Source organism: Eretmochelys imbricata, chromosome 1 (genome assembly GCF_965152235.1).
Source record: "Eretmochelys imbricata isolate rEreImb1 chromosome 1, rEreImb1.hap1, whole genome shotgun sequence".
NCBI lineage: Eukaryota > Metazoa > Chordata > Testudines > Cheloniidae > Eretmochelys > Eretmochelys imbricata.
In genome coordinates this window covers 242,590,163-242,614,970 of record NC_135572.1, presented here as the reverse complement: position 1 = coordinate 242,614,970, position 24,808 = coordinate 242,590,163, and the positions used below count along the sequence as shown (strand labels likewise).

Genomic DNA, 24,808 nt, shown 5'->3' with positions numbered 1-24,808 from the left:
TGCACTACAGTACTTGTATGAGGTGAATTGAAAAATACAATTTTTTTGTTTTTTACAGTGCAAATATTTGTAATCAAAAATAAATATAAAGTGAGCACTGTACGCTTTGTATTCTGTGCTGTAATTGAAATCAATATATTTGAAAATGTAGTAAACATCCAAAAATATTTAAAATAAATGGTATTCTATTGTTGTTTAACAGTGCAATTAATCGCACAATTAATCGCGATTAATTTTTTTAATCGCACGATTAGTTGCAATTAATATTTTTAATCCCTTGACAGCCCTAATAATTCTATTAGTCTCAGTCCAAGTGTTCACTAGTTTCAATCACCAATCATTAGTAAAGATATGCTCAAGTTTACACTATGAGACTGTCTCATGATATGCCCCGCAAAAGTCTGAGCTTTTGGAATGCTTCTCTGTTCAGTCATTTTTGCTCTTCTATGACCTCCGTTGCCATTGGTGAACTATTTAAGGTCTTCTCTTCAGAAGATGTAAGTTGTTTCTTTAAGATAAGGAGAATTAACACACATGGGATGTAGGACAGTCCACGTAATATCGCTGGCAGTCCCAGGTAGAGCCATCTGGAATAAAAGGTGTGATTCATTAAAACATGTTTGCTTGCAGCATTAGAGCATAGCTTTTTGTTCTTGTCACTGTAAAATCTCGCTGCTCTGAAAGTACACTAATGGCTTGAGCTGTGATTCTTTTGGATCTCAATGTACACTGGATCAGTACATGGATGAGGTAATACTTAGGTTATTTAGGAAGTGTGGCATTTGTACTTCTGAGCCTATATTGAACCAATATCCTAACAAAGGTAGATAGTGGTCTGCTGAAGGGGCCATTTTTTCAATAAGACATAAATAAGGAGCTGAATACAAGTGGTCTTTAAAGATCTCACAGCATTTCTTCTAGGACTACAGAGGGCTATAGCCATGGTATCCTAGACAAATTCCATCTTGGAAAACTACATTCTCTCTACCTGAACTACTCCTGCAATTCCTTTTGGAGACAGTGTCCTTCACTTCCTATTCAAAGATGTTATGCAATGTTGGTGTCAGCTGTTAAACAGCTGCCACTTTTCTCAACAACAGCAGCTGTATTTCAGAGGTAGAAGCCCTGTGGGGCAAGGCTTGTCTTTTTGTTAGGTGTTTGTACAGACCTAACACAATGGGGTACTAGTCCATTACTAGGGCCCTTTGGCACTATGGTAATACAAATAAATTAATTAATTAAATAAAAATAATACTTGTACCATAATAAAGCATTTTAGGATTCTTTGTGATGAAAGCGGTAATATACGGGCATGATGCAATAACAAGAAACTTTTGGTGAGAAGCTGTTATGGAAACAGAACACTTTGCAAAGGTAACCTTAACGGGGAAATAGGTGTATACTGAAGAATATGTTTATGGCCAAATCTATAATCCAATTTTGTGGTTTATCAACTAGAGGAAGATCAATAGAACAGATACTATAGTGATGAACACAGTATTGAGGAATAGATATAGATAGGTGTGCAAAAGAAACTGTACCTATATGTGACAATGTCATACATCCTACATGCTCCTTCACCACCACAACTCAGAGTTCCCCATTTCAAACATGTTGTGTCTATCAAAGCTCCAAAATAAATGGGAGATGGAATTCCAGCTAGAAGGGAGAGAAAGGGGTGACCGTGAGGATAAATAAGACATTTTTCAATGTTTATGTTAGAAGCACACTTTTCTGCAGATTAATGGAATAAATATAGGACCATCACAGTTCCTCCCTCTTCCTACATCAGCCCACTTCTCTATAGTTCATACAAGAGTCTCTCTTTCCTTAGCCTCCTTCTCTTATTTCCACCTAAGTAGTTTCTTTCTTGAAGCTTGTTTGGCACTTTATACTGCAGTTTAAAAAATACATACTGTAGTTGCCATTCATATGTCAACATTTGCCCACACTCATCAAACAGAAATATTTCAGATACCATGGGAGAGATTATCTCTTCCAGCTGAACTATACTCAGTGAACATTTGGCAGGACGAAAATGGCACAAGGTGGCTTTAAGATGGAGGCATAAATGGAGTCCCTGGCATAAATTAGCCCAGACTGAAAGTTGCTCTAATTTGCAGCCAGATGCCTCTGGCTCTAAAGCAAAGTTCATGTTTGCCTGGCCATGCCCCCTGTACCAGCAGTTCTTTTTTCAGATAAGTGGAGATGCATATTGTGAATATGACCTCTGCATTTGTCCTTGTTTGCACTCACAGCACGGTTTAAAACATTTCTTACCAAATACTCTTGAAGCAAGTATATGGATACCCACACCAAATGACTTTTCTTCAGGCTTTAGAGACCTACGTGAGAATTGCATTGTATATTGAACAACAGTCGGCAATATAAATGCGAAACAAAGTTGCCATTGGTTTGTCAATCAAATTCTGCATCATATTACACCAGAATCCAACTACCTTGGCCATTAATTACAGGGGTCCATTATCTTGATTAAGTGGCTCTCATGAAAGAGGAGGTCTTTTTGAGATTCTTGACCAAGACTTTTGAATAACCAGAGGAAAGGCTGCCCTCACAGTACCATCCACTGTTTTGCAATAAGCCCATTGCAAGATAGGACCAGACTTTGGGAGTTAAATCAGGGCTGCATTTATATGCATGCTGAGCAGATGTGATCAGTAAATTCATAGTTGTTATGCACCTTGCTAAGGTGTCTCAGTAAACTGACTCAAAGAGCTCCCATTAATCTGGGCAGAAGCAAAATCACCTTCCATAGTTGAGAAAGCTTATCCTGAAATATAAGCCCTAACAATCAGCATAAGAAGACAGAGAACCTCCACCAACTCATAGGAATGCATGACCTCAGTATAAAATTTCTAGCAGGGTGCTTAAAGTAAGGGCGTTCTACTGTACCTTATTAAAACCATATATCCAGGCATGGCTCCTAAGGAATAAATGAAGCTGCAGACTACTGATAATATTAAAAAGTAGTGAAGCATCATGTCACAGTTTGCTTCTTTGTCACACTGGCCCAGAACCGCAGAGACATTTCCAGATGAAAATCCAGAAGCTGCAACACAGGTGCAATTTTCAAATACCTGTCAAAAGATGGTTTTAATCATTTAGGCCCAGACTACAATACCCTTTAGTATCATACACCATGTGAGGTGCCAATGAAGTCAATTCACAGAGCAAGAGAATAATGATCATGAGTAAGGCATCAAAATCTGTCCCTCTGTGTGATCTCATAGTTATTTAAAATATGTTTATTGGTTCTCAGACTTTCTAAACTCTTCTTTGGGCTTTGTTTTATTTTGTTGTATTGCAGTTCTCATTCTCAGTCATGTTCCACCTAGCATGCAAGAATTTATAACTAAAGCCTTAAGGAAAATTCTTACCGTATTAAGATAATAACCTCTCATCAGGGTTTTTGTTTGTTTGTTAGCCATCCTGTTACAAAAAGAAAAGGAGGACTTGTGGCACCTTAGAGACTAACCAATTTATTTGAGCATAAGCTTTCGTGAGCTACAGCTCACTTCATCGGATGCATACTGTGGAAAATGCAGAAGATGTTTTTATACACACAAATCATGAAAAAATGGGTGTTTATCGCTACAAAAGGTTTTCTCTCCCCCCACCCCACTCTCCTGCTGGTAATACCTTATGTAAAGTGATCACTCTCCTTACAATGTGTATGATAATCAAGGTGGGCCATTTCCAGCACAAATCCAGGGTTTAACAAGAACGTCTGAGGAAGGGGAGGGGGGGTGGTGTTAGGAAAACAAGGGGTAATAGGTTACCTTGCATAATGACTTAGCCACTCCCAGTCTCTGCCAACATTTTTATGGCTGACTTAGAACAACGCTTCCTCAGCTCTCGTCCCCTAACGCCCCTACTCTACTTGCGCTATATTGATGACATCTTCATCATCTGGACCCATGGAAAAGAAGCTGTTGAGGAATTCCACCATGATTTCAACAGTTTCCATCCCACCATCAACCTCAGCCTGGTCCAGTCCACACAAGAGATCCACTTCCCGGACACTACAGTGCTAATAAACGATGGTCACATAAACACCACCCTATACCGGAAACCTACTGACCACTATTCCTGCCTACATGCCTCCAGCTTTCACCCTGACCACACCACACGATCCATTGTCTACAGCCAAGCTCTGCGATACAACCACATTTGCTCCAACCCCTCAGACAGAGACAAACACCTACAGAGACAAACACATATCAAGCATTCTTACAACTATAGTATCCACCTACAGAAGTGAAAAAACAGATTGATAGAGCCAGAAGAGTTCCCAGAAGTCACCTACTACAGGACAGGCCTAACAAAGAAAATAACAGAACACCACTAGCCGTCACCTTCAGCCCCCAACTAAAACCCCTCCAACGCATTATCACGGATCTACAACCTATCCTGAAGGATGACCCAACACTCTCACAAATCTTGGGAAACAAGTCAGTCCTTGCCTACAGACAGCCCCCTAACCTGAAGCGAATACTCACCAGCAACCACATACCACACAACAGAACCACTAACCGAGGAACCTATCCTTGCAACAAAGCCCGTTGCCAACTGTGCCCACATATCTATTCAGGGGACACCATCACAGGACCTAATCACATCAGCCACATTATCAGAGGCTCGTTCACCTGCACATCTACCAATGTGATATATGCCATCATGTGCCAGCAATGCCCCTCTGCCATGTACGTTGGTCAAACTGGACAGTCTCTATGTAAACGAATAAATGGACACAAATCAGATGTCAAGAATTATAACATTCATAAACCAGTCAGAGAACACTCCAATCTCTCTGGTCACTCGATTTCTGATCGAAAAGTGACTATTCTTCAACAAAAAAAAAAAATTCAAAAACAGACTCCAAGGAGAGACTGCTGAATGGAATTAATTTGCAAATTGGATACAATTAACTTAGGCTTGAATAGAGACTGGGAGTGGTTGAGTCATTATACAAAGTAAAACTACTTCCCCTTGTTTATCCCTCCCCCTTCCCCTCCCCCTCCTCCCCCCCCACCCCGCACTGTTCCTCAGACGTTCTTGTTAACTCCTGGAAATGTGCTGGAAATGGCCCACCTTGATTATCACTTCAAAAGATTTTCTCTCCCCCCACCCTACTCTCCTGCTGGTAATAGCTCATCTTAAGTGATCACTCTCCTTACGATGTGTATGATAAACACCCATTTTTTCATGGTCTGTGTGTATATAAATCTCCTCACTGTATTTTCCACTTTATGCATCCAATGAAGTGAGCTGTAGCTCACGAAAGCTTATGCTCAAATAAATTGGTTAGTCTCTAAGGTGCCACAAGTACTCCTTTTCTTTTTGCGAATACAGACTAACACGGCTGCTACTCTGAAACCTGTCATCCTGTTACAGATCATTATAGCCCTGCTTTAGAATTCTATTATTTTTGTGAGATTTCTAGTGCTTCCCAGTGTTTAAAAAGGTGGTGGGGGGCCTGTGTGCAAGGGTCAAAGACCTGACCCCTGCCCCAATTAAAATTGCACTTGATTGCTGAGACTTTCAGCACTATCTTACCAAAGATGTTGCGTCCAGATTATGATAGATCCCCCACTTTTTTAGACTGCTTTAAACACTGGCACTTCCAGGTTTCAGACAAGTGAAAATACCAGAGGCATAACTTCTCAAATGGTATTTTGGTATTTCCACTTCTGTCTATTCCATAAAAGAGAAGAGGCTTGTTCAATCTTTTGTTTTCTTTAAACTTAATTGAACTAATTCAAGCTTCAAATTTTCAGAGTCAGTTTGAATTTGGGGCAAAGGGTCAGGTCAGTCCTTATTGTACCCAAACCACTTTGCCCATCTCTAATTATCACTCTTTAAAATCCTTGTCAAATTTATATGTATATATCCCACTGCACCATGCTATCTAGATTTCATAATGTGAGCTGGTAGGCCTTACTGTATATTTGCTTGTTCCATCTGAAGCTTTACAACCAGCAAGACAAGGTGAAACATACGTTATTCCATTCTTCCCACAAACGGGGTCCCACACTTTACTTGAGCAATCACAATCACTGTTACAGTCAGCAAGTAGGGTTGTTTCCATGTATGAGACCTGTTCTATTCTGAAATATATTTAAAAGGTGAATAAACAATTAAGGAGTTAAAAAACAATCATCACCACCGCCTAAAACAACCCCCCAATAGAAGCTTCTTATCACTGACTACATAAAACTCTCTTGGTAGGTCAGGAACTTTTCCAGGACTCGGCCCTGCACTTTTCACATAAAACATTAATTGGTCAGACCCTTAGAATTTAGTCTTTCTTCTGTGTAATTTTTTTGGCTCGAGACATTGTACAGTCCACAGAGATATACTACGACTGCTGTACAACATGACTTTCATAGACTATGGTGCTTATATCATCTCTTCGTGTGTGTGTGTAAGTATAGGTTTGTATATACACAGGCACACACATACAGATTCGTGGCAACCTTCAAATCAAGAAACTGCAGATAAAACATTCCATGTTATCTACATGAAAATAATATTTAAATAAAAACCTCCTGTATGTCCCTCTGTTATTGCAATTACATATGTGAATGGTCAGCCAGACACATAACTGGCCACTTACACCAGCAAATATCTGACTGGAATATATGATTGTATTAGTCACAAGTGCCAGTGGGACATGCAACTGTATGTGCATTTTTGTTTCTGTATTGTTGCATGGATGTTTTAGAAAACTGGAGGCAAACAGGTTAATTTAAATGTTCAGAACACATGAACACAGTTCACAGCACTTTCACCTCTTCCACTACATTCTCACTTTTGTTTGAGACCTAGGATAGATCATCTTCCAAGGAGAGTACTCAGTGGACTTAACACCTGCGTTAACTAACTTCTCAGCACTATGGTTTTAGATACAGAGTGGGAGGATGAGTTGGGGAGGGAGAGAGAAACTCACTGCCTTTGCCTTCTTGGACATTGATGGTTTGGATAAATTAGAACCTGAATCTGAAGTGTTCCTGGTTTTGTTTTTGCAAAACCAAACTGTGGACTCCTTGGCCCATTTCAAACTAGAATATTTGTTTTATTACAAGGGGATGACAGATCGTTTCAGTATTGTGATTTAAAGAACATACCCTTCATAGGAGACTGTTAGACCAGCAACTGGAGAATTTTCACAGACCGTGAAATAAGCAGCGAAGTAGATTAGGTATTCAATTAAAGAGATCCAAAAGGCTATGTTGGCAGCTTGAATGGTACTTATCTTGAATTTCTTCATTAGAAAGCCTCCAAGAAAATATCCAATGCATATAACTGGTAAATTGTAAACAGCTATGGAGACACAAGCAAATAAAGCTTTTCTTGTTGTGCAAATATTTATCATATAAAGCCCTCAGCAGAGTCACCAGCTGGTAGGCAAAAATGAGATATAATGGGAGTGTACCTATTAAAAAGATGGCTTGTGATGCAGATTTCCCATACTGTTGTTCCAAATATTTTGGCATGAAGGTTATCATACCAATGAAAGCACTGAACTGCATCACAGTTATGCATATAAACAACATATAAACTGGGTTGTGAAACAGACTCCGGAGGCATGGGATGAAATCTGGAATGAAGAATGTAACACGTTATTTTGAAGCTTTACAAGATGACATTGCTCATTGTGGCTGAGGAAGTAGGGAAGCAGAGGTGGCCCTAAATTGAATCCAGTTCAATGCTGGGATTGGTCAGAGGCCACAGACCTACTGTAACTAACACCATCTGGAATGGTCCCCTGGAGGGTCTTTTGTTAGCTCAAGATGTCCCTCTCCTACCCCACACACCCCAATTCCAATCCAAGGAACTGCCTGTAAAGCACAACTGAGTGCTTATCTTTTTCTTTTTTTTTAAATCATGATGTATTTGTATAATAAATTAAAAAAAAAAGGAGTACTTGTGGCACCTTAGAGACTAACCAATTTATTTGAGCATGAGCTTTCATGAGCTACAGCTCACTTCATCGGATGCATACCATGGAAACTGCAGCAGATATTATATACACACAGAGATCATGAAACAATACCTCCTCCCACCCCACTGTCCTGCTGGTAATAGCTTATCTAAAGTGATCATCAAGTTGGGCCATTTCCAGCACAAATCCAGGTTTTCTCACCCTCCACCCCCCTACACACAAACTCACTCTCCTGCTGGTAATAGCCCATCCAAAGTGACAACTCTCTTCACAATGTGCATGATAATCAAGGTGGGCCATTTCCTGCACAATTTGTGGATTTGTGCAGGAAATGGCCCACCTTGATTATCATGCACATTGTGAAGAGAGTTGTGTGTAGGGGGGTGGAGGGTGAGAAAACCTGGATTTGTGCTGGAAATGGCCCAACTTGATGATCACTTTAGATAAGCTATTACCAGCAGGACAGTGGGGTGGGAGGAGGTATTGTTTCATGATCTCTGTGTGTATATAATATCTGCTGCAGTTTCCACGGTATGCATCCGATGAAGTGAGCTGTAGCTCACGAAAGCTCATGCTCAAATAAATTGGTTAGTCTCTAAGGTGTCACAAGTACTCCTTTTCTTTTTGCGAATACAGACTAACACGGCTGTTACTCTGAAACCTATAATAAATTAGTAACCTTCTGGTTACTAATAAACCATGTGGGTAGCATTAACTCGTTCCGGGTTTGTTTTCCTGCCCTCATCTTTTAAACAAAAACCTTAATTGACTCTCTTCTTGTTTGAGTCTCTCCCTCCCCTCCATTTCCAGTACAGGATCTTTTATTGTCCTCATTCCTTTCGTGCAGGCATTCTTGGTTCCGTCCATTTTTCTTTCACAGTGGAATTCATATACATTTCATTTTTAACTATGACTTCTTTAAGCATGTCCCACATATATTATATACACATGGATATTAATGCTTCTTCCCACTGCACCATGCTAACAAGATCTCATCATTCTTTCAGATTTTGCATTCCTGAAATGCTGCACTGCTGATCTCATAATGGCTACCTAGGATCTAACCACTGTCTCTTCCACCACACCTCTAAGTACTTGATCCTGAGTTCTCATTCAGTCAAACGTTAGTGGGACTGGGTATCTTTGGGAGTTATGCTTGAGTAAAGTTTGCAGAATCAGAATCCAAACCATAAAAAAAATAATTCCTCTCTGTTTAATTTTTTGCACTAGCTAGTGTGCTGATCTACTGTCAAGAAACTTTGCAAAACAAACTGAAACTTTTATAACACAATGACAACAATTTGTCGAAAATGAGCACCGCTTTTCATTGAAGTATATCCTTTGAGGGAGGGAGGACTAGTATCTCAGTAAATGAGGGTTAATACATCAGTCTCACAATATTGTTTAGTTTATAATAAAAAAGCCAAAATGTCTCTAATGGCTGAAATGCTATGAGCAGGCTGCCTTGTTTGTAGATGCCACATGGTCTAGGATCAAAACATTCTGGGAAAGGGATGGGAGTGTTAAGTTGAACTACACAAAGTGGATTTTTCACTTGAAACCAAGACACCTTTTAATTAGGGATTTTTAGGGTCAGTGGACTTCCACATAAATATAATAAAAAGTGCTGCTCCTATGAATGATAATAGAAAGAAAAGTGCTCTTAGATAACACTGCAGGACTAGAAATGCTGAGTGATGAAATGGGCTCCTTTCTTTGTCAAAAGATTACTTCATGGAAGGAAAACTGGCTGTTGATTTTTGGACTACACGACTGAAAAGAAATGACCTTGTATTTAACAGAGTGAAGATTTAATATAGGTTTTCAAAAGTAACTAATGATTTTGGGTACATTGAATGTGAAGTGGCACCTATCTTGAGATACCTTCAAGGGATAAGCTTTTCAGAGTGCATGTGCTCAGCCCTTTCTAAAAACTAGGGCCTGTTAAAATGTCTCTATTGGGACATCCAGTACCACTAGTCTCTTCCGACAATCTTCTCCTATAATGAATTTTAGTTATTTATGTCCCTAAAGGGTCAATATGAAGAACTGGAAGACATACAGAAATTAAAAGAAAAAACAAGGTATACCACATATAGAAAACCTGGAAATTTACAAATATAAAGCTTGTTATCTATATCCATGCAACAGTAAAAAAAAAAAAAAAAAAATAGTAAATCTTTCTGGTGAAATCCACCTGTTTTCAGAGGCCTATGAACCACTTGAGTGCCTTGTAGGTCCTGTTTTGAGGATTTAATTGGAACTTAAGTGGCGCACAGGCCTTGCGCTGGTTCTCTGCCTAGGGAAACGCGGAGAAGGGATTTCACCTTCTAAGATTTGCAACTTCCTGTGATTTTTTCAGTTTCATTTTCTAAACTTTGTCAGTGTACAGTAGTCTTTCCCAGCTCTAGTTATAATTAGTGGTTGGCTGGAAGCAAAACTCCAGATCAAAACTTCCCTGAAATTTAGGAGAAGTGGGGAGGTGAATCTGGATCTCAATTTCAAAGCAGGCATTTATCTCTATAAGGGGCCAATCCAAAATCCCAGATCCAACACCCTTATACTTTGGGGAGTTGAAAATCACTGTGTGAATGTTGCAACTCGGTACCATCTTTAGTTATAAAACACACAGAGTCCAATCATATAGAGAAAAGAAAGACTTACCTAGTATGGTGCCGGTTTTAATGTGTTCTACCAGATAATGACAATTGTACATTTAGGAGATAGTAAGCTTAACTTACCTTTAGTGATTTCACGCATTTTCCATTTGGCTTGAGTTTCACCTCTCTCTTTTGATTCATTTATCTTACTTAATAGCTCAGTATCACTTGCTTGTCCTTCCTTTGGAAGGGACTCGGGCAGAAAACAAAAAGGTATTCCAGTGAGCAGATTTACTGATCCACAAATCAGAATGCCCAGCCACCATGCCCCAACCCAACGGGCATCAGTAAGTGTTATAGTCACCTCCTCTAAAAATAAAGGAACACACATCTGATTAGCTCTGAGTTATCTTTCCCTGTGGTCATTGGTTGTGCTGGTTACTTCTCATATTTAAGATAGAATAAAACTGTTTGAAAGATTCAAAGTACCTCTTAAAATGAGGCTTGTGGAGGTCACCAATATCTCTTTTTTATGCAAATAATTTATCTGCCAAATCTGAGTGTTCTTTATTGAATGTTTTTTTTTTACTGTTAAACTATCTCAGATGACAGAATAATTTACCAGATGATCTGTTTGACAGATTCTTTCACTCATGTTTGAATTCAGGTGATTTTGTTGAACTGAACAACATATGATTTTCCATCAGAAAACTATTACTAGCAAACTGGCAGAAAACTACAAGTGCAGTTGATGCTGAGATATACACAAATCATCCCTGTTGATTAATACATACAAATTTTATTTATATATATTAGTTCATTACCTATATCTGTGAAACCCAGATCCACATACAGCTGTGCACAATATGATCCCAACATGAAACCAATAAAAGGACCTATCACAGTTGCTATCTGTAGGCACCCTAAAATTGGGAAAGGGGGAAAATACACAAAATTAGACCTACAGAGAGTTATTTTCATGGAAAATAGTTTTGTTTTTAGTCCAGTTCAATTGATTGGGCACACAGGAAGGGAGTGTTGCCTAGTGGTTAATGCAGTGGACTTTGAGTCAGAAGTCCTGGGTTCTATTCCCAGCTCTGTCGCTGACTTCCTTCTACTCTACTCCATGCTAAGGCCTCAGCTGTAGTATTGTGTCCAGTTCTGGGCGCCACATTTTGGGAAAGATGTGGGCAAATTGGAGAAAGTCCAGAGAAGAACAATAATAGTGATGAAAGGTGTAGAAAACATGACATACAAGGAAAGATTGGAAAAATTGGGTTTGTTTAGTCTGGAGAAGAGACAACTGGGGGGGAACGTGACAACAGTTTTTAAATATGTAAAAGATTGTTACCAGGAGGAAAGTGAGAAATTGATCTCATTAACCTCTGAGGAAAGGACAAGAAGCAATGGGTTTAAATTGCAGCAAGGGAGGTTTAGATTGGACATTAGGAAAAACTTCCTAACTGTCAGGGTGGTTAAGCTCTGGAACAAACTTCCTAGGGAGGTTGTGGAGTCTCCATCATTGGAGGTTATTAAGAAAAAGTTAGACAAACACCTGTCAGGAGAGGTCTAGTTATTGCTTAGTCCTGCCTGGCATGCAGGGGACTGAACCTAGATGAGGTCCCTGACAGTCCTACACTTCTATGATTCTATAAGTGCCCTAGCATACTTTGTTCTCTGGTTGACACTTAATATCAGGGCTGCTTGCTTATAAATCTGAAATTCACTTGCTGTCCCTGTTCTCCTGTATGTGCTTCATGGGCCTGAGTCTTTCCATTGATTTTAACGGGCTTTGGATCAAGTCGTCTGTTTTTTGTTCAGTCAAATATACCAACCAAGTAACTTTTTCACTAGAATATTTAAAGAAAGCGAATGCTAAAGGGCACAAAGGTAAATCCCTAAACCCAGGCAGAGCTCCATTGATTTAAGTGGGGCTTCACCTACGCTCAAGGGTCTGCTCAGTTGATTCTCAATGCAGGATCCCAGACTTCATGGGTGCAAATACAATCAATGAACACTCAAATTCATTTAAACATTTGAACTGATAGTTGAATGACATTTTCTGGAGTGTGCACCCACCTCTGACTACTAGGTAAATAAATAAAAAGAATTTTGGTGCACTATTTACCTTGAAGAGCCAAAAAGGGTGGGCGGGGGTGGTTTTTTTGTTTTTTTTTAAGCTAGCACATGACACAACAATGTTGAGCACTTGAAGATATACCTATGTAAAAAGGTGAATTTTCTGCTTTGGAAAAATCCTCCACATATGAAATAACTAACGGCATGATGGGAGTTTCACCAATGCCTCGTATCATGTTTCCTACCAACACAAACACCCACATCAAGGACCCAGACTTTTGTTCGCACTCTGTGAATAAAACAAGAAACCTGTATTAGTGGTTTTAATGTTGCCTGGAAATGAAATATTTTCTACAAAGACAAATGAATATGAAAAGCCATCTCACCACTTAGGGTTTAATAGGGCCTTATAGGCCCAGACCAGAGAATGGAGCAATGAGGAGTCATACATAGTAACCCAGTAAGAGAACTGGTAAAGAGTTTGCCTCAGAGGCATTATGCCTGCTGCTACATCACTTTATGGAGTGCAACTTACTCCCTCCACACAGTCAGGAGTGTTGGTCACTGCCTAGGCCAGATCTTTGCCTCCTCTCCACCCACTGGGCCACTGTAACTTTGAGGTCAGTAGCAGACAATGGTGCCTGCATTCTTGCGAGCACAAGATTCTGAAATTCTGCCTGGCCTTTAGGTGAAGGTCCTTGCACCATCTCTTCCTCCTCCAAAATTGCTGTTTACCTGCATAAAGGCCTGGCAGAATTTGACCCCTAGATAATTCATGGAATAGAAGTGTATCCTTAAAATGACAGAAAAAACCTTTGTGAACCAAAAGAGATGATTCAAAAACAGCATATCTGTCCCATGGAACATAAGGATATTTCACCATTTGTTTTCATCCCAAATGAGTACAAAATATCAAAATTTTTCTTAAAATAAAAAAAGTTGTAGAAAATTTCAGTTTGGAAATGGTGCATTATATTTTGACATTTTTGATCAAAATGAAACATTTTGACAGTTCCAAACCAACACAAAACAGGAAAACCTCTTTTCTGATTCTTTCCTATGGGTACTGCTACCTGGCTACACACTATCTCCCATGATACCCCAATGGTCTCTCCCTGTGGCTGACTTACTGTGCTCACTGTTTTGGGTTGAACTCCCTGAACTGAAGCATTTTGTTTCAATATTCCTGATGGAAAATTTGCTGAAGATTATCTTTTCCTGCAGAAAATTGATTTTAAAAACATCTCATTTTCCAATATGAAAATGTTTCACTTGAAATTTTTCTATCAGCCCTTCTGAAAGCTTTTTTGCCTTTCAAGATCTGACTTAAGGTTCCCAAAATTGATGCCACCTTAAAACTACTGGGCTGAGCTAGCTCAAAATTCAATAACCTTGTCAGAAGATTCAGTTTACAGTTGTATAAAACCAATATTTTGTGCTATCACTTAAACTGAAAACTCAGGCTGAAAATTCGTACAGAGCTATGCAAATCTAACAATGTTCATAGTGAAACCAAAATAATTTGCCCAAAGCAAATGACTTGGAATAAGGACTTCTGGGTTATATTCCTTACTTGCACACTGATTTGCTGTATAACCTAGGCAAACTGTTTAACTTCTCTGTGTAGCATATTCTGCCTTCATAAAATGAGGCAAACAATTCTCTAAATCCTGAGATGAAAGGTGATATGTAACACAAAGTGTGGTTGTTAAGTAGCATGTAGTATTAAGTAGCATGTATTATTTTCATTTTTCTTTAAGTCCCAGAACAGTGATGCAGAACCATGAAGAGCTTGAAGGCCATGCTCTTCATTAAATTGAGCCACAAAAAAACAAAAAATAATGACATCCTGTCTTTATGTTGCAAAGTTTGCATAATAATATTGCATCAACATGATACACCCTTATCATAGATTGATGGAACACCATGGCAAAAATATAACAACTTAGTGGCAGGATGCTATGCCATGAGTATTTCATTGGTCTCTGTAGTGCCATTTGATAACAATATCATTAATTTACATTAATATGGCACTGGCAATGTACTTGCATGTTTCAAGCAATAAAATAAGCTACAGACCCTAGTTTATAGCATCTAGTTTCTCCCCCATCACACATACCGTCTATTGAAAGGGAGTAGATGCTATTTCTCTTCTCTGCTCCTCCTCCTCCTTTTCTCCACTGCTTGAAAGAACAAGGTGGAATTCTTATATCTCTTACCCATTTTCCCAGCACTCGCAATGCTGCCTTGTTCGTGCGAGGTAGCCTAGAGAGTGTTTCCAAAATCTGTGTTCTGTTAGCTTTTCTCTCAATCAGGCAGTGAAGGAAGGGCCACCCATGCCTGTGAACATTATAAGACCTGCACATGGAACCATGAATGTCTCTAGGGCAACAGACTATTACACTGCCCTAAAGAAAAAAACTAAAGCGAGGAAACTGCCTGAGTTCTGCAGCTTTTTATACCTAACCTTGAGCCCTAGAAAAAGCATTAATGAAACACATGCATCCTACTCAAAACCTACAAAAGTAATTAAGCAAAAAAGGAGCACTAGACACAGAAAGAGACACACCTGCTGATTGTTTCTCCATAGATGTGGAGGACTGGATTTGATTTATGAGACACATGGACATGCTTGATGAAGAATTCTCTAATGGTGAAAGGGCAGTTTCATACTGATACCTGTTTGAGCCAAAGTAAAATGTTTCCAAATTAAAGAGAGACTATATCAGATCCAGCTCATAAAGCTGTTCTCTTGTATTAAAGCTGTTTAGGAAAGGAATTACTAGATATAATAAGAATTAAAAGTTCATTGAATGTTCCATTCATTAACCAAAAGTCATCTCTGGAATAAAGAAACTGTCATACTGGATCAGACGTGTGGTCTATCCACTCCAGTATTCAGTTTCTGACAGAATCCAGTATCAGATGTTTCAGATGAAGATTAAAGAAACCCTATAATAGAAACCTATATTCCATTTGTGCTGCAGCCAGAGAGCTGGGACTTGGGAAATCCATATAGGAAAGAGTTGAATCAGTCAAGGCCAGAGGAGATGAAGCCATGAAAAAGGATTTTGTAGAGGGGGATACAAGTCAGTGATGTACATGTGTGATATTACTTGAGGTGATGTAGGCATCATTACAGACACAGGCGATACAGGAGAAAGAGACTTCGGGACCAAGAAAATATAATAAGGTATACTAATAATACTACTATGGTATTGTAATATGATAGGAACAGAGGGCAATGCAACTTGGAGCTTCCCCTGCTGAGACATCACAGAACAGGGAGGTAATCATCCATGGTGACAACTGCCCACTCGGATCAGGAGATGAAACAAAATGGAACAACATAGGTTGCCCCATAGGCGCTGACTCCATGGGTGCTCCAGTGCTCAGGCACCCACAGAAAAAAAAATAGCGGGTGGTCAGCACCCACCTGCCACAGCTGTTTGGTGGTGCTGCTGATCAGCTGTTTGGTGGCTGCGGGAGGCACTTGGGGGAGGGCGGAGAGCAGTGAGTGGGTGGGGGTTGAAGAGGGGGCAGGAACAGGTGGAGTGAGGGTGGAGCCTCAAGGGAGGGGCACAGTGGGGGTGGGAAGAGGCAGGGCAGGGCCTCAGGGAGGGAACAGGGTGGGGAAGGGGCTTTGGGGCAGAGCAGGGTGGAGCACCCCCAAGGAAAAATAAAAGTCAGCACCTATGGGTTGCCCAGTAGAGATGTGAATCTCCCAACCGTTAATCCGTGGTTAGGAAGTAGTTATTAACTTCTGAAGCCCTTGCAAAAAAAAAAAAAAGAACCAAATTCTGATACCCTGATTCATGCTGAGCATACCTTACTCCACAAGTGGTCCTACTGATTTCATTGGGACCACTTGTGGAATAACGTATTACTCAAGGAGAGTAAGCATACCACAATCTGGTCCATCCTTAGCTAAATACTCACCGTTCCATGAGAAAATGAGGTAGTGATATCAAAAGACAGCCAAAAGACATAACTGTGCACCCCAAAGTAATTATTCTTGGTCTATGAAGTTTCGCACCAAAGTAACTCACAAATGCTATCATCAACAAGTTTCCTGCAGAAAGAAGAGCATGGTTCATTTTCACATTTACATGCCAAGTTACTCGATGTGGGTGTTACTGTACTAGCAAGAGGATTGGCTAGATGATTAAATAAGACTTTTCCATCTATGGTTTTTGCATCTGTGGTTTTTGCGTAAAGGATTAGGCCAACTAGGAAATATTCTGATAATAGAATGTTAAGTAAAGTAGAAATTATGACTAAAGAGGAGAATATCAACTGAGGCTGTCAGAAGAAGAAAACAACCACCTGCGTACTAAATTACTGCCGTCAGTGCACTTTCAGAGAAATGTAAATTACAAGTTAATGGAGAAAACACGGATGAATACAGAAATCCATGTGAATTAGAGCTGGGTGAAATTTATTCAGCAAATAAAAATTTGCCAAAAAATGCATTTTTTAGGGCACTGGCACTATTTTCAAATTTGGGTCTAATTGACCTATTAATTTCAGCTGAAAAACAATTAAAAACCAAACATTTTGAAATGTCAAAATGGTTTGTTTTAAAATGAAACAAAATATTGATTTAAAACTACATTTTCTAAACAAACCATTTTTTTTCATTTGGCAAGGAAAAACAAACAACATTTCAATTCTGTTCAAAACTAATCAACTCTCCCCCCCCCACCCGGCGTATTTTTTTGTTTGGAAACCGAACTCAAAAATCTATTATTCTCTAAGTTCTGATGGGGATGCTACATAGTGTAGTCAGTTTGATATCCCCTTTATTTCTTCCCTGATTTGTGAGGAATAACATGGACAAAGAAAGTCCCCCATTAAATCATTTCTTTTTAGAGAGGGAACATTTCATGTGAGGAAAAGCTTTATGATATATTGTAAACACTGTTTTCTAGAAACTAGGCCCTGCAGCTCCAAAATAGTACATGTCTTGGTACGTTATTATTCTCTTAGGGCACTTTCTATGTATACAAATTTTATGGCACAGATTTTAACACATAAATGCAATGATGGGGGAAAATGCAGAAATATAAATCTAAGTACTTCAACACTGAAAATAACACATATAGAGAGAAGAATTGATTCATTTATATTAGTTGCAAAAATAACTTAATAGGGGAGAAAAAAAGAGGTTACTGTACTGAATGTCATTATAAAATATAAATAGACTCAAAGAGCTTGATTCTGATCTCACTCACATTCATCCTATACCTATGTAGCTCCTATGACTTCACTGGATTTACTATACTTTGGATTTATAACCAGTATAACTAAGAGCAGAACCAGACCCAAAATGGTCCAGGGCAGGTATAATTTCTGACACACTTGTTAAGACATCCTCCTTTTTATTGGAAACACAGGAACTGCCATACCGGGTTAAATCATGTGTCCATCTAGTCCAGTATTGAGTCTCTGCCAATGGCCAGTGCCAGCTGTGTCCGAGAAAGGTGCAAGAAATGCTGGCATATCCTTTTTATATATAAATCGATAGTCAAACTGCATTGAGCCAGGTGTAACGCTCAAAAGTCCCATTTATACTTAAGTATGGGTGCAACTTTCTACATTGGAGCATTCCTATTGAGTTCATTACATTACATATTAAGATTATTTTAATCCTGAAATTTTAAATCAATCAAGATGACAATATCCACAAGTCTTTTCAGTTACGTGTTCATATTAATACCAGGGGCTAATTAGTTTTAAACCATCACCTTTTTAGACCCAGCATCAGTAATTTTGGCAATTTCCTTTGTTATTTCAAAAGCATGAGACTACCCTGGGTGGGTCTGTAAGTCCCTCAGAGGTCCCTCCCTCCAAGGGCTCTATTCTGAGCTGCCTTATGGGACTGAATTGCAGAGTGGGCAGGTAAGGGAGAGAAGTGGAAGGATCCTTGGCTCCATCCCCCACCATTGCATCAGCCAGCATCAATGAGCCGGCATTCCAGGGGAAGTAATCTGTGCCAGTTATAGGGCTAATGCAGATTTCTTCCTCTCCCCCCGCCCCCGAAGCAAGGGGTAATCAGGACCTACACTGTAAAGTATACCCTTTTAGAGACAAAGTCTGGTTCCTTGTCTGCTCCTGTAGCAGCTCAGCTACCGAGTGCCCTTTGCTCAAGGCTTGCACTTTGATCTATACCTTTTGTGGAGGCAGGGGTCGGTCCGTTCCCTCCCCCTGCTCTCTCACTCCCCACTCACTGGTGTAGGAGATGGAATAGTGGCCCCAGCAGGGGCTACTCTCCCTTAGCCCTATGATCTATGAGAGGAGTCAGGAGGGTGCCACAATTCCAGGGGACAATCCTGTTCTTAAGCATTAAAGTGTATATAGTTGTTTTCTGAAAAGTGACCCAAAAAATAGACCCTTCTTTCTCAACGGATCTGCTCCCTGTCTGTTCAGAGTCAAATCTTCAAACTTTAGTTACAGAAGTATGTTTTTACAGCTTTTTACTCCTTTAAGATCTGCCCACCTGTAAAATAAGGATAAGAATACTTACCAGGGTAAAGAATTTTGAGATCTGCTGATGAACAGTGCCATATAAATGTTAAATAGTATCTTTGGTGTTAAACTGGATGTTCTATTGGCAAAATATAACAGTCAGGTGTTCTTTGGAAGCTCCTAAGCAGATCAAGCTAGTCGAACCAGAGTTTGCATCTGCATTCTCTTTGTCACATAAATGGTCCTATTGATTTCAATGGGCCTAAATACACGAGTAACAGTTTATAAGATCTGGTCACAGACACATCTACAGGTCACACAATGGCTGCAAAACCAGACAAACTAATGAAGAAAGGGAAGAGCCGAAATAGCCCCTCACCCCAGCTGTGGAAAAATACTGTTTTGTCAAAGAATACTAAAATAAATGATTACCAATTTCAAAGCTTCCATTAATAATGCCCACCAGAGAGGCTGGAATATTAAATCTTCTCTCTATCTGTGTGAGCATGCTATTCATGTAAGCCCCAGACATAGTTTTAGCTAGATATGCAAATGATGATGCCAGCAGAAATACCTGGGAGAAGAAGAGAAGAATACACACACAAATTAACAAGAGCATGGAGATTTAGGCATACTTCATAGCTACTTTTCCCAACAACGTTGTGTTTCCAGTGAAAGCAAATACATAGTCCTGCAGTTTTGAACTAAATATGAATTCAACTCCATACGCTTGTACTTGCGTACTTGCGCATCGTGTTCTGACTTCAGTGGGACTACATCCATGACTAAGGAGAGCAGGTTTTTATCTTCCACCTGTTCACATACATCTGTGTTATCATTGCTGTTCATCCTTCAGAACCCTCAGATCCCCATTCTTCACCAGACACTACTTAACATCGAGTTCTACAGCCAAGGATGTGATTGAGGTTCGTTTTTAGACAATCTAGGTGCAGGAATTTCCCCACTGAGCAGATGTTTGTTGCAAGAGTGCCATCTGCGGGACTGAATAAATACATGCACCAAAAGAAAAAGAACCCCAACCAAGTGACCTGAAAGGCCTTTGGCTTTACTCATGTGGGTCATCAGTTACTCCCAGGAGCAGTCCCATTGGCTTTGAGAGGACTACTTGTGTGGGTAACTACTCTCCCATGTGAGCAGGGTTCACAATCTGGCCCAAAGTTAGTAAATTTAAAATATGGTAAATAATAATATGTCCTTTTTTCAAGTAATGTTTAGTAATTGATAAGAGATTATTTAAATATAAATGCTCTCATTTGCTGAGTGATGCCTTTACATCTGGGGGTATTACTAAGTAAACATGAAATAAAAATGAGAATATTTTTAAGTAACTTCCAAACTTTTAACGATCATATTCAAGTGTAGGAAACACTAGTAACAAACTGACTATGAAATACTAACACAAAATGAAGCCACTAAATACAATTCGGTATATTCAAAGCAAAATATTAGCTCATCGCAAGTATGTCACCTTTGCCAAGAATCCTTTAGCAGTTTCCAGAAATGAGGTGTCTATAGCAGAGGGGGGGAAATCCTCTCAGTCCCTCCTTCAGTTTGGAGGGGAGTTTTAACAAGGAGCTTTCAAGTGCTCCCTCCAGTGCATCACAGAGCTTAAGGTGATGGCATTAAACAACATTTTACAGTAAACTATGTTTGAACTTTATAGTTAACTGTGAGCTTTAAAATAATCAGTGCTTCCTACCTTTGTACCTACAGTTCCATTGGTTTATAACTTTTAACCTAGAGGCAAGCAACTACAACAACTGTGTGTATAAATAAATAAAATAATTAAAAGATCACCTTAAGCTTGGAAATACAGCAGAATTTCTCAGTTGCAGCTGATTTCTTAGTTTCTTTCATGTTGCTTTTTTAAGGTGGCTCTGGATGTTTGCTTGTGAAAATTTCTGATGATGCTACTATTGTATAAAAGAAAGAAAAGAAACCATAGTAAAGGAATATTCTCAAAAATGCAACAGAATCCTTCTGAGATTCAATAATGTCACTAAACTGGAGCAGTTTCCATTCAAAATAATGAGCACAATTAAATAAATACATAGATAAAAAATTAGGCCATTATGGAAATGAATTATAAACTTCTCTAATTTAGAAATTTTAAGACATGAAAGTCAAAACTCCAAGGTACTGGCCACCTCCTATGAGATAATAACCACCCATTGACTTCAATGGCGATTAAAGGCATGCAGATGCCTGCACACTGCCCTAGCAGGATCAGGCCCTTGGTTGATGGTCTCTGGGGCTCACTTGTGAAGTGATCATGTGCATAGGGTGACCAGATGTCCCGATTTTATAGGGACAGTCCCGATATTTGGGGCTTTTTTTTATATGAGCTCCTATTACCCCCCCACCCCCGTCCTGATTTTTCACACTTGCTATCTGGTCACCCTACATGTGCATAATAGAGAAGGAAGATTGGCTACCTACCAGCTCAAAGCCGGAGTCTGTGTCCATGCACTCTGCTATCCTGTCTCCAATAATAACCAGTACCAGAGGCTTCGGAGGAAGGAGCAAAACCCTATTATGGACAATTATATATTAACCTGCTCATACAGGATGTTTCTTCCCAACCACTATCAATGCGTGGTTAAGGTACACGGTGAAGCACAAAAGTTTCTATCCGTCGTGATTTTTTTATCCTATCAAATGTAACTATGCATGTCCTTATTAGCCATATCAATGTCATCTAGTCCTGTTTTGAATGCTACTGTGGCCCCAATCCAACTTCCCATTTAAGGCAATGGAAGTTTTTCTATTCAGTTTAATAGAAGCTAGATTAGGACCTAATCTCTTGGTTTCAAGTTGTATGGGGGAAGGAAGAGACAAAAAACTCTGAACTGTCCTAAAACATTGAACTGAACTGAACCAGAAACAGTTTTCCCATAAAAATTTTGATAAGTATTCCACTCTACTTGATTCGTTTCCCAAAGAGCCTCCTACCTTTACTGATTCTTCCTGGTATTTTAGTAGATCTAGCAGCTCTGCTAAGCCAGCTGCTGTCTTCAAATCTCATGCATTCTGGGACTTCTCCAAGGTGTGAGAGGAGAAAGGGCAATACAATCTGGGGCACCACTGATCTGGAAAAGCCCCTGAGTGTTTGAGATTTAACTACAACAGAAAGCCAGAGTGAAGCAGAGAAAATGCCAGAATTGAAGGAATTTTCCTTTAAAGACTATTGTCAAAGATCGCCTTCCTCTGCAGCATGAAGCACGGGTCACTTGTAGGTTTATACTAGTGTAAATGGTGGATTCTCTGTAACTTGAAGTCTTGAAATCATGGAGTTCAGTAACTCAGCCAGAGGTTAGGGTCTATTACAGGAGTGGATGGGTGCGGTTCCGTGGCCTGCAATATGCAGGAGATCAGACTAGACGATCATGACGATCCTTTCTGGCCTTAAAGTCTATGCGTCTATGAAAGAGCTTCATTAACTCAAGTTATATAATACAGTTACCTACTGGCTGTAAGGGAGGGAATGTGAACAAAATAAGAGTGAGCTAGAGTTCAGCCAGGCCCCACCTTATATAAGGCCAGCCACAGCGGGTGGGATAGAACCTGGGGCCTCTGGAGCTTAGTGCATGAGCCTCTACTGCATGAACTAAAAGCCATACAGTTGTTAGCTAAGACTGTAGAGCACACTGATTAATCTCTCTCTAAATCAGGGGTGGGCAAACTATGGCCCGCAGGCCACATCAGGCCCATCAGACCATTTAATTTGACCCTCAGCTCCCGCCAGGGAGCAGCGTTGGGCGTTTGCCCCGCTCCGGCACTCCAGCCAGGAGAGTGGGGTCGGGTGCTTGCCCCACTTCGCGCGGGTCCCAGGAAGCAGCCAGCATGACACCCCCTCTGACTCCTATGTAGTATATGGAGGCGAGGCCAGGTGGCTCTGCTCGCTGCCCTATCCGCAGGCGCCACCCCCACAGCTCCCACTGGCCACAGTTCCTGGCCAATGGGAGCTGCAGGGATGGCGCCTGCGGACAGGGCAGCATGCAGAGCCGCCTGGCTGTGCCTCGGAGCTGGAGAATGGACATGCTTCCAAGAGCTGCTTGCAGTAAGCGACACCTGGAGCCTGCACTCCTCAGCCCCCCTCCCCACCCCAATCCTCTGCCATAGCCCTGATCCCCCCTCCCACCCTCGCTCACAGCCCAGAGCCCCCTCTTGTGCCCCAAGCCCCTCATCCCCAGCCCCACCCCAGAGTGCGCACCCCCAGACGGAGCCCTCACACCCTTCCCGCATGCCCCAACCCCCTGCCGCAGCCCTGATCCCCCCTCGGAACCCCTTGGTCCCAGCCTGGAACCCCCTCCTGCATCCCAAACCCCTCATCCCTAGCCCTACCCCAGAGTCCTCACCTCCCCCCACACCCCAACTCAGAGCCCGCTCCCGCACCCTGAACTCCTCATTTCTGGCCCTACCCCAGAGCCCGCACCCCCTCCCGCACCCCTACCTCCAATTTCGTGAGCATTCATAGCCCGCCGTACAATTTCCATTCCCTGATGTGGCCCTCAGGCCAAAAAGTTCGCCCACCGCTGCTCTAAGTGGTCTCAGTGCCACTAGATGGGACAGAACACCACACCCAGGAGGTGTGTGGGTTACAGTTACACCAGGAATGGATGTGGATTTATCAGTTCATCTCTTTCATCTCTTATACTCTGCCTTATGATCTATTCTGGTTTTCCCATCTCGCAGCACCTGCTCCTCTCAACCTACTTTACCTTACTGGATCACACCTGAAAAAAAGAAACAGCCTCCAGTAGACGTACCAGTGGCACTCACCTGCTCTTTCACAGTCTTCCTCTTGAATCCCACAGGATTGACCTCGTGGAACGGTAAATTCCACAGCAATGTTAATCCTTTCAAATGTATTTCTTCATTACCTTGATTCTTGGCCGATTCACTAGCATTAACCGATATTACAGTCCAGTTTTCATCTCTTCATGTTCAGCCTTTAATGAAGCTATACAGTATTATAACATTCGTTTAACTATTTGCACTAACTAATGCAAGTGCTCCAGCATTTTAGACCAGTAGCATAGTAGAATAAATGCTGTTTGTTTTTTATTTTGTAAGGCAAACCTATCTACTTGCAAATTTAATTCCACTGCCAGGATTAAATTGCAGAGAGACAAAGGTGGGTAAGGTAAAGAAGAGCTCTGTGTAGCTTGAAAGCTTGTCTCCTTCACCAACAGAACTTGGTCAAACAAAAGCTATTACCTCACCCATCTTGTGTCTCTAATATACTAGACAAACATGGTTATAAGAACAGTGCAAGGAATTAAACTGTGTTTATTAGGCTGAACATGTATTTGCTAAATCTGATCACGAGAAATTATATGCTTTGTCTTATGCAGACTGTGGCACATACAGCATGTGTCATAAATATAAAGGGAAGGGTAAACCCCTTTAAAATCCCTCCTGGCCAGAGGAAAAATCCTCTCACCTGTAAAGGGTTAAGAAGCTAAAGGTAACCTCGCTGGCACCTGACCAAAATGACCAATGAGGAGACAAGATACTTTCAAAAGCTGGGAGGAGGGAGAAAAACAAAGGGTCTGTGGCTGTCTGTATGCTGCTTTTGCCAGGGACAGAACAGGAATGGAGTCTTAGAACTTTTAGTAAGTAATCTAGCTAGGTATGTGTTAGATTATGATTTCTTTAAATGGCTGAGAAA

At 40.6% G+C, this 24,808-nt stretch overlaps 1 protein-coding gene across 1 annotated transcript; it reads right to left on the bottom strand.

The window, feature by feature from the left end:
- Positions 1–430: 430 nt before the first annotated feature.
- LOC144259278 (solute carrier organic anion transporter family member 1A2-like) lies at positions 431–20,991 on the bottom strand. Its single transcript, XM_077807478.1, has 14 exons — positions 20,932–20,991; positions 19,546–19,687; positions 16,585–16,717; positions 15,215–15,324; positions 12,788–12,934; positions 11,391–11,489; positions 10,708–10,935; positions 7,457–7,621; positions 7,149–7,344; positions 5,963–6,128; positions 2,914–3,098; positions 2,281–2,345; positions 1,542–1,659; positions 431–587 (listed from the first exon to the last, which is right to left on the bottom strand). Exons 1-14 carry the CDS (start codon positions 20,989–20,991, stop codon positions 431–433), a joined length of 1,971 nt encoding a protein of 656 aa, XP_077663604.1.
- Positions 20,992–24,808: the final 3,817 nt, after the last annotated feature.